This window comes from Ixodes scapularis, unplaced genomic scaffold (assembly GCF_016920785.2).
Source record: "Ixodes scapularis isolate PalLabHiFi unplaced genomic scaffold, ASM1692078v2 PGA_scaffold0__279_contigs__length_252992795, whole genome shotgun sequence".
NCBI lineage: Eukaryota > Metazoa > Arthropoda > Arachnida > Ixodida > Ixodidae > Ixodes > Ixodes scapularis.
Genome location: NW_024609835.1, coordinates 90,538,752 through 90,549,497, shown reverse-complemented (window position 1 = coordinate 90,549,497; position 10,746 = coordinate 90,538,752). Strand labels below are relative to the sequence as shown.

The 10,746-nt window shown below is 41.2% G+C and overlaps 1 protein-coding gene across 1 annotated transcript; it reads right to left on the bottom strand.

The window, feature by feature from the left end:
• Positions 1-1,187: 1,187 nt before the first annotated feature.
• LOC115318321 (CRISP/Allergen/PR-1) lies at positions 1,188-10,045 on the bottom strand. The gene is made up of 5 exons (XM_042292427.1): positions 9,977-10,045; positions 8,146-8,280; positions 3,408-3,495; positions 2,384-2,562; positions 1,188-1,295 (listed from the first exon to the last, which is right to left on the bottom strand). The coding sequence occupies exons 1-5, from the start codon at positions 10,043-10,045 to the stop codon at positions 1,188-1,190; spliced, it is 579 nt and encodes a 192-aa protein (XP_042148361.1).
• Positions 10,046-10,746: the final 701 nt, after the last annotated feature.

Here is a 10,746-nt window from a genome sequence, read left to right as displayed (position 1 = left end):
TAGCCACAGGTCTAAAGACCAGGAACCATTCAATTTTATTTACACGCCTATAGAAAGTCACTACCGGCACTTACTTTTTATAGCAAAAACACTCCAGGTAAAAAAATTAAAGCAATACTAAATTTCTGTAATAGTGGTGGCAAAGCATGACCCAAGATATGTTCTCTGCTGTTGCAACTAGTCTTGTTAAAACCAGTAATATTGTTTGTTCGAAAAATCAAGTGAAATGCGTGTGCAACATTTAAAATTAATTATTACCCGCTGGTGAAAATAGATTACACTGACACCGAACACTGGAATCAAGCAATAGCTTAATTGCTATCTTCAGCACCGGTGTACTGCATTTCATCACTGCATTGTCAAGATGATTCATCAAACTTATTAAAAATATATTTACTACATTTTGGTTAATTAGCCTAATGATCTACATTTGCTTTTTTCAGGGTGCTGAATTAAGAGATGGGGGTTACTCCAAGAGACAAATAAAATAATGTATTAAATACGAGTAATATGTGCTCCGCCTCTCCGTGTTTATGCGACACATGACGGCAATCACCGGCAAAGTCAGATTCAAAAATAAGACTGCCATATATAGAGATAGTGCGAACTTAGTGTTCGTAGAGAGGTGTGGGGGTTTCGGTATCGCTGCGTTCTTGCTGTTGTGTGGGGGAGTGTGTTTTGTCTTCTGTGTGTTCAGTGATGTATAGGTATCTGTACCTACAATGTAACGTTCTAAAATTGGGGGAACCTGAAAGACATTTTTTTAGAGTGTGCCGGCTAAAGAGAGCCATAGGGAAACCCATACAGCCTTCTTTAGCAGACTATACGAATCGCTAAAGACACCAAAGGAAAAGCCATACTGACAATAGAGAGCCAGCCATTAGAAAACCTAAAGAGCGCTATGGCTGGACAGTGATAGGGCCATAGACAAAGCTAAAGAGGCCTATAAAGACGACCATAAAAATTGTAAAGAGAGCTATAGAAAATTCTTTAGCTAATTAGGCCAAATAGCTAAAGTTGACCATACAAAGAATTTTCTATAGCCGACCATAGGACATTTTCGTATGGGATGTGCAATATAAGTATGAAAACTAAGGAGGCTATAGGATCTAAACATTAAGTCATCTTAGTTTACTATTAAAAAAATAAGGTAGCATTTATTGAAAGTAATTTTTGTTCGGCAAGACTCACTGTGGTCCGTAGATGCAAGTGAAGAGTTTCTGATAATGCTTTTCACCTTTGAACTTGTACTTTGTCTGTCCGCATCCCAGGTAAACAGATTTAGCCCATAGAACCTAAGGAAATACAAATTAGACACGTTTGTGAATTCGTGACAAAGTTAGAGCAAACGTAACCTCCATACTTTCCTGTTCAACTGACATAAGGTATTGATGAGTAACAAAATGTTATCTCTTAGGTTAGAGCGCGGACAAGCACTCCACAACAATAAGCATTTCGGATGACCCAAAACCTTTTGCGTTCTTTTTTTTTTCTTTTTACCGGCAAAATAAAGTACGCATTGCCTAAGCTTACTCTTTGTTCTAATGTAGTGCTAGCGATCTGGACCAGATCCCAAACTTTTAGAGCTTGCCATTATCTAGTTCAAAACTTATGAGCAGTTTTAAAACATTATCGGTGAGAAGAGGGCGATCACGGAATCCCACAAATGCATAGAGATAATGGCATCAGCTGTCGGAAACGGGCCTCATTTTCCCATCGATAGTATAACGAATAACTTTAGAATCAGATCCAGTCCCGACTTCCAACTTCCACTTAGTCTACAACACCATCATCAAAAAAAACATACAAAACATTCGCGTATTACAGAAACATTAGGATATAAATTAGGTCTGAAAGATGTCTGTCGCCATTGACAGCTTAAGAACCGCAAAGCGTAAAAGCTAGTCCCTCAGTCTCATTGCCTGAGGACCGAGAGTCAGATGATTGGAACTCGCCATTCCCTGTGTTTATTAAACTGTCAATGACTATAGTTATAGTAATACAATATTATCCCATGATCCTTCTAACGTTCAAGGTGTTTTTGTTGTGCCTATTTTTATATATCACACTCTTCTTCTTTTTTTTTGCACTTTGATGAATTTATTTTCATTCATAATTCTAAGTATTTTTAATTGTGTTTACCCTGCATGAATATTGATTGTATAAAACTTTATATGTTTGTGATTGGTTCAGCGGTAATAAAGCACGTACAGAAACATGAAGAACAGAATGATGCTGCGCTTTTGAGGCTGTCTGATTGGTGCCATCAGCTCGTAACGTCGGCTGCGTCTGAACTTAAGGTGAAACGAAGTATAGTTAGGCGTTTTAACCTCTCTATCTTCTTTCTTGATTTGTATGATGTTTGGGGAGCAGCTGAAGGTACCTGTGACAGGTGGGCGGCTTTGTCGCTCTTTGCTCTGAGCTTCTTCACTTCCGATGGGTCAAAAAACTGCTCCTCTTTTTCTTCCCAGGAGGTAATGGCGCTTTCCCAATCACTCGGCTCATCCGGGTTAGGATCATTGGTCTTGAACCTGAACATGTTCTGGCCCGTGGCGAATCTGGCTGCGAAAATAAACGGTCATTCTTACGTCACGACCAAAAATAAAACTGGTTTTTAGATTTTAAAAAATACGTTTTCCTGCAAATGCCGGTGTTTATGGCATACCGCTTTCCTGCGGTGGCTCCTACGTAAGCCAAACAGGCCGTTGTGTGGATGATCGCGCAAAAGAGCACGCTGCCTCCCTAAAACAGTCACCTTCTTGGTATTTGGCTGTTCGTTGCAGCCGATATATGTGTACACCAGTGTTCAATGTCATTGCTATCCTGAGGCGACACAGCAAAAAGACGACCAGGGAAATCCATGAGGCGTATGTTATAAAAGCAAAGGGTGCAGATAAGGGTATCAGCGAACCTCCCTTGACCCTGACAGATAAAAAACGTATATTTTTTTAATAAATTGTGGGTACGTGGAAAATGACGCGGGGTGTTTCAAAGTATATTTAAGACAGCGTTTTTTTTCTAAATACAAATTCAGTTGCGAGTTTGACTTGTGTTGTCGTCTTCTTTACTTTGTCTCAGTTTTTTGCGCTTTTTTCCCGTATGCAAAAACCAAATTCGGGAGGAGCGAGGCGTCTGCGCGTGCGCAGTACCGACAGCAGCGCCACTGCAGTAGCGTGATGTCAGTGAGTTGGGTTTGTCAATGAGCCTAACAATTTTTTATAAAAAAAAAAAAACGAAAACAAAAACGGTGATGGCTTGTTTTGCCCCAACAGTGTCGCGTTGTGTTCGTCTTATCACATGATCGTCCTCACAGTCACTGTTTGTTTGAGTTGCAGATGGCGCAACTATAAGACGTGACCGCACATTGTCCCTGTTTCAAACGATATTAACGTGGAGATTGCACTTACGAACTTTGCGGCAGTCGAGGCAGTCGTGCTTGAACTGGCATTGGGAGCTATGTGCCTGCGCGATGGTGGCGAGCTCTCTGTCCCATACCTGCGAGTCCGTACATGTTTTTTAAAAGTTGGGCAATCTCAGAACGCTGGTTCTTGTCGCGTGTTATTAGCAGTCCTGATGAGAGGGTTCAGGAGTCCTCTCAAGTTTTAAGACCGCGGGCAATGCAAACGTTATCCAAAGCGTTCTCTCTAGGCATATCTATACCATCCAACTGTGAACCCAGCATAGCATAATAAAGTTTAACCATCGTTGTTATTTTGTTGGCATGTCTAATCTGAAGCTTTTCATTTTTCTCAAAAATAAAAAAAGAGTTAGACAAAGACGACGGACAGGTCATACATTTTTTTGAATGCCTGTCCTCTAAGTCCTATTTGTCTAACTCTTTCGTATTTTTGAATCTATTACCAACGCGCTCAATCAAAGTTTTTTGTTTGTTTTTTTAACTCGGAAGTTCTTGCATGTCTAATCTGAAGATTTCTTTTTATTATGATGTTCCTACAATGCTAAATTTGTATCCGCAGCTATGTTTGGGTGGAAATCATCGTTATAAATACTCTAATCAAGAAATCAAATAACATTTGTCTATATGTAATGATTTGGCCCTTTTTGTTTCATGTATTGCCAAATTCATAATAATAAATTCATAAAAATAAATACCTTGAAACAAACAGCTCGAACTCTTTAACGTAAGTTGTAAAAATCCAATGTTTAACTAATTTGTTTTAAGCCCCCCCCCCCCCTTTATTTTTGCACATGTATAACTGCTTGTTGCCAGTAAATATACTGGGTGTTTGGGAACAAAAATAGCTGTTTTTCTCACCGGAAAAAAATAAACTACGCATTGCCGAACGCACTGTCTCGGTACCAATTTAACGCTAGCAGCTGGTACCAGATGCTAAAGTTTCAGCACTTACGCCACCCTCTCACTCAAAATTTATCAGCGAAAGTTCTGGCGTTATATCTCACCTAAGGATAAGTCATCTGTCAAAAGTAATAATACCGCGGCTGTGTTTAATTATTTTTTTAAATCGATATTTACTACTGACGACGGAGTTGTCCCAAGCCTCGAAGTCAGCGATACGGACGTAATTAGTGACATTGTCATAACTCAGGAGGGAATTTTTAACTTAATTTTAAATAAATTAGACACTAAAAAAAATTACGGGGCCGGATATAATACCAAACATTCGTTTATTTGAAAAGGTACGCAGAATGGATGTCCAAATATTTACATGTTTTGTTTTGTTTCTCTCTTGAGCAGAGCATGCACTATTACCAAATGACTGGAAGACAGCAATCGACAGCAATATCTCATTCATAAAGAGGGTGACTGGAGTACAGCATCAACCTTTACGCCAATAACTTTAACTAGCAGCACATGCAAATAGCTAGAGCATATTATTTTTACGCATGTGCCATGTCACTTGGATAAGCATAATTTAATATATAGAAATCAGCATGGGTTTTATGAAATCATTTTCGACTACAACTCAGCTCATAAAATGTACGCATGATTTGGCTGAAGCCATTAATGAGAGGGGCCAGATTAATGTAATATACTTAGATTTTTCTAAAGCATTTGACACGGTGTCTCATCCAAAGCTGCTGGCAAAACTTCCTAACATACTCAAAAACTCGCAAATTATAAATTGGATAACCACATATTTATCAAACCGAAGCCAATATGTCCACTATAACGAAGTTGATTCGGACAAACTGCTCGTCACTTCAGTAGGGCCCCAGGGCTCCGTGCTAGTGCCACTTTTGTTTTTGATTTAGATTAATGGCATTCCAGCCAATATTGATGTCCCGTTTTGATTGTTCGCTGACTACTGTATTATAAATAAAACAATAAAAAGGCATACCGAATATTTTACACTGCAGAAAGCTTTGGATGAGATACTACGTTGGACTAAAAAACGGCAAATGAAGCTAAATTATTTGAAAACAGCCGTCATGACAGTTTCATGTAAACAAAAAGCCAGTTAATATTAATTACTTACTTAATGGACAACCAGTAAACCAGGTCGAGGAGTACATGTATTTAGGACTTCTTTTTAGCAATAAACTGAACTGTAACCAGCACTTACAATTAACAGTTAACAAAGCGAGGGGCACTTTGTTTGCGTGCCGTAGGAAAATAAAATTTGCTGATTTCGACACTAAACTTATTCCTTATAAAAGTTTTATTAGGCCTGTGCCAGAATATGCTAGTTCACTGTGGTGCCCTTTCACACAAAACGGTAATAAGAAGCTTGAAAGTATCCAAGAGTTAGCTGCTCGGTTTATTTTTAATGACTATCGTAGAGTAACATCGTCCACTGAAGTAGTTATTTGAGCGAAGCTTCAACCGTTGGAAATGAGAGCAAAAACTGATAGATTAAGATTACTGTTCAATATCCTTAACGGCACTCCTTCGTGTTCAAAACTCTAACTATATACAACCATTATCGACCGGGTCCTCACGTCTAAACCACACAAGAGCGTTAAAACAATACATGCTCAAGAACGACTGTTTTAGATATTCTTTTTTCCCTCAGACAATTCAAGAATGGAACGAGTTACCAAATGATGTCGTCGTCAACACAACTCTTGCTAAATTTGTATCTGCTGTTGAATTTATACTTAATTGAGTTTTCAATTATAAATCTGCATCTTGTTTACATGTTTGTAACCGCTCCTACCATGGCTCCTTGAGTAGAGCCAGTAGTATTCCTAAATTTAAAAAAAAAACGTTTGATGAGCGAATGTAACTCGTTCCCGCTAGCAGACATCACCATCTCCGTGTATTCTAGCACTTCATTACCTGCCGTGGTTCTCATTAAAGGGGCGATGCAACGATTTTTTGTATTTTGCGCAAATACCGCTTAGAACGGATCCCTGGCGTTATCGACCTGTGAAATACCCGTTCGTTTTTCACCACACGCAATCGAAGTCGCAGAAAAAATAAAGAAAAACAAGCAGAGTTCTCCCCCTCAACTCGCAGCCATAACAAGCGGCCACGTGATATGGAGCCGATTATATGCCGCCAATGTTGATCATAGCCACGCGCTGAAGTTGGCAAGGCACAGTACACGCGGTGCGTTCCAGACATTGTTATGGTTCGGCTGTTGCCGTCATTGCAGCGATTGGACACAGGACACTACCCGAATGCTTCTCGAACTATCGATTATCACGAGCCCAAATCGAGTGTCCACGCCATGCTCGAGTCCAATCTATGAGCCGCATTCAAATATCGTCACTGGGCGGTACCGCTACCGCCCAGCTACGTCATCAGGTTTTGCGAAGCAGAAATTGAATGTAAACGCTCGGTTTTGTCCTCGACATTGCAGCGCAACAAAGGAGTTTCTTGGTCAGTGGCGTTGCGTGCGAGTATCCTTGTGTCCCCACTATACTCTGTTCCACCTTATGATGTACCGCAGAAAAGGCTACAAGTGCGAGCTCCTTGCTCTAGGGCACATCAAGGCGGCACAAGCTCTCGTGCGTTAAGAGTTGCTCCCAACGCTATGAGCTCGCGCTTCTAGCCTTCTCTGCGGTACAACATAAGGTGAAACGGAGTATAGTGCCAGTAAGCTCGTGTAAAGTGAAAAACATTCCAATTGAATATCGTTGCACCGCCCCTTTAAATATGTTTGAAGAACGCTGATAATTTTGAATCAGATAACGGCACGTTTTGGAATTTCGGAACCTGGTCCCAACCGCTAGCCCTACATTTGGCCTACAAACGAAGCATTAGGTGATCCAAACTTTAGTTTTGCGGATATAAAAAAAGTAGGTATAATTTTTCCGCACTTTATTACTCAGAAGATGCCCGCAAATTTGGTCAGTTCTTTGAGTATACCGACGAATTTGCTCACGACATAGGACTAAGCACAAATTTTCCGTCTTTCACCGAACTCTGCAGGTACAGCCCCGAAACGAACGTTTTCATCTAATTACTCGATCGTCTTAATTGTCCATACCCGAGGTGTTTATTTGTGCATAAATATAATTGTGAAATGTACTCCTGTATTGGTGAATGAATATATATATTTATATATCTTCGGTATTTTGAGGGGGAGAAAATAGCATGCCCCAAAGCCTCGTTCAGATTGCATATACCTCGTATACCAAAGACACCGTATGCTCCCTGCAGACGTGGTGATAAAATTATTTGCGAAGACCCGTCTTGAATGTTCGATGCATGTTCCCTTCGTACATGCTTAGGACATGTCTGCAGACTGTCATTTGCATCATGTAGTAGCAGTTCTGGAGCAGCGATCAGGCCACAGAGTGGAGGAACAAACGTCTAGCAGAAGTTCATCAGCCAACTATCTTTACGAAAATCTTTCACCAAAATGTTTGTGTAGCTTAGTTGACTTCTTCGTGGGCCGACGACATATGTTACCTGTTGAAGAAGACCCCCGTTTCTAAACTGCTTTGGACAAGGCGTGACTCTATTTCTAAATATTGGGAAAGCGCACAACTCCAATATGCGTATCCAACTTGTAAAATTCACCTTCACTCGGGTACCGAGTAGTAGCCACTATGCTACAAAGACCGAAGCCAATGGTTATTTCTTTTATTCCATATTTTAAAAACTAGTGAGAAAGAGTACATGCGCATTTTTACATATCGCTCCACCACAATCACAAAATGCAAGCAGCTCCCATGTTCCGCGGCTGTTTCGGTTGAGAAAACAAAACTCACCAGTTCCATCATGTCGGCAGCGGCGGGAAGGTTTCGAATCAGTCCCTGGGCAGCTTTTTGTCGGTAGTCATTGTGCAACCTGAGTATCTCTTTTACTTCGTCCTGGCTCACACCTGTATTCATCACGACGCAGTTCTGGGCAATATTATTGAACTGTTACCGACTGTACGACGAGGTAATCATTTTCTCGAGATCGACTACCTTTTCTTCTAGACACGAAACAAAAAAGCCAACAACAACTCTCTTTTTTTTTTTTTTATATTACAATATATAGTACCCTACAGGAAGTCGCGGAGCTCGAATCACTTTAGGCCCAGCAGTACATAACTTAGCCGCAATTCGTTGCATGAAAACTTAACTGGGGCTCGCTCTTTTCTAAGTTCCATCTGTAGACCTTGCAGTGACGAGTGTGCCTAAGCCTATAGAGTTTTCCTTTCTTGAAAATCAACGTTTACAGCTATAGTCGGTGACAGCCTTAGAAACTCAGGGCGTGGTCAAGAATCTCAATATCGCTGTTCAGCGAATGAGATTATAGCATCCGCAGATAGGGACGCCGAAGAACTAATGACAAAGCTCAAAGAGTAAACACGAAAGGCAACGCCAAGCGTTTTTTAAAGGTGTCGGCGACTCTAAAAGATAAATAAACGCCAGTAGCAGTTTCAGCCGCGTAAAAGGGCATAGAGAGAGCCACGATATTCTTCCCGTCGCTGGATAATATCCGTACTACAGTTACTGACAGGATGAAAACGGCCAGGCGTCTTCTTGGAACGCTCGATCTCCAGCACGATATCTAGAAATGCAAAAACTCGAGAAAAAAAAATTGGGGGGGAGGTGGGGGGGGCTACTTTTAAACATAAGAAACAGTAAAAAATTTCATTCAGTCTAATCAAGGATTAAAAAACTTGGTAAGCTAAATTTTTGCAACAAAAGGTTGAAATAGTAAGTATTGACTGTGTGGAAACTAAAAATATCCATCACATGGTTTTGTTGAGAAAACAGGTCGAGGAGTAATAATCGCAGTCTACTAAATTCCAAGTTTGTGAGAGAAAATAAAGCCTAGATTTTCAGTTCGCAGAAATGAACTACACATCGCAGAAAGCTGAAGCCTATTGAGAATGTGGCGCTAGCGTTGGTGATGAAATGCGTAAGTTTGTGTACATTACGTTATCTGTATAAAAAGATAGAACAGAGGCGCAAACCGACGACAAATAAAGTTTCGTCGCTTATGCAGGCTTTCTACTGCTTTTTCCTTTCCGCTCTGCCAATCTCGCCAAAAGTCATCTTTGTCTAACATCGGTGTTCTTACCTATTTCTCTACTGATTTGAAACTCAGCAACCATAGCGGGTTCTTTTTTTATAAAACTTCTTTTTTCTTCAAATTGCCATCAAGTTGCATGAATTTGTGCGCCCAGCGAGTTTCAGCTGGAAAGTTGAGTGCTGTGTCATTTCTAGCCTAGCACTCTTCTTGCCTCTTCGCAAAACGGGCTGCTCAAACGTGATAGTTCTTGACTTACTTGATTACAGACTTGGACTTATAAGATTCCTGCCATGCCGCCATCTTCGACAAGTCGGAAAAAGCAAGTTCATTTCATGAACACAGATTACCAAAGCAGTAATGTGAGGGAAGCACTGACAAACACTCGTCTAAGCGGCCTTTATGCTGTTTGCGTGGTCTGTAACCGGAGCAAAAAACTGTTCAGTTTTAAGTTTTTCTATAACCTTCGAAATTTCTCCTGTGATGTATTATCCTCTGTGCCGGTGCCCTTACCGCGTTCTATAGGATGGACTTTGGCGTGGCCACCGCAAAGTTCAAGATGCTGTCGCCTCGCACGTTCATCCAGCCGTCCTTGAGTATGGTGACACCAAGTGCAGACTTGATTTTGTCTTCTACATGTGTCATCACTCGGGCGTACTACGCCTGCTATAGTCGACTACCTAACATTTGTCTGGAGGGCGGTGTGTATGCGAGTCTTCCAGTATCTGTTTTCGGTGATTGACAAAGGCTTTCCACTAGAATACAAGGTCCGTCCAAAAAGTATCGGGACTGATTTTTGCTAGCGAAGGGGACTGGGTGCAAGGTGGCCTCACTAGGCAGGGACATTAGTGAGGCTTTCTAAGCATACGGCGCGATCATATTCAGTTGCTTCTGAGCCTTTGCAGAGTGTGGATCGCGCCCAGAGTGAGCCATTGTTTTGTTGTGTCGTCGGGCACCACGACGCGGTGCACGATGAACGACAGTATGCGACCAAGTTTTGAGTGAAACTGAACGCATTCGGTGCTGAGACACTTGCCAAGATCTGTGAAGCCTACGGGAGGATTGCACGACAAAAACGTGAGTTTTCGAGTGGCACAAGAGGTTTAAAGTAGGAAGAGAGGACGTCGAGGAGGTGCAAAGCGGAAGACGTCGGTCGACAAACACAAATGAGGAAACTGTAGCAAAAGTGTTAGAACGTTTAGACTGTGATCGACGTACGAGTGTGAGAATTATTACGGAAATTTTGAATGCAAAAAAATTCATCGCGAATTGTCATACGATGTGCAGCCAAGTAAAGTGTGTGCTAAGTCAAATGCGCCGAGCCACGCGTCGCTACGCGTAAGGGA

What these genes read in the sequence shown, in the direction of transcription:
- LOC115318321 (XM_042292427.1), bottom strand. Translation starts at nt 10,045, where the DNA reads ATGACACATGTAGAAGACAAAATCAAGTCTGCACTTGGTGTCACCATA. An exon ending in CTGCCGACATGATGGAACTG is followed by an intron (nt 3,496 to 8,145) that starts GTGAGTTTTGTT and finishes ACGGACTCGCAG; the next exon opens with GTATGGGACAGAGAGCTCGC. An exon ending in CCTCGACTGCCGCAAAGTTC is followed by an intron (nt 2,563 to 3,407) that starts GTAAGTGCAATC and finishes TTATTTTCGCAG; the next exon opens with CCAGATTCGCCACGGGCCAG.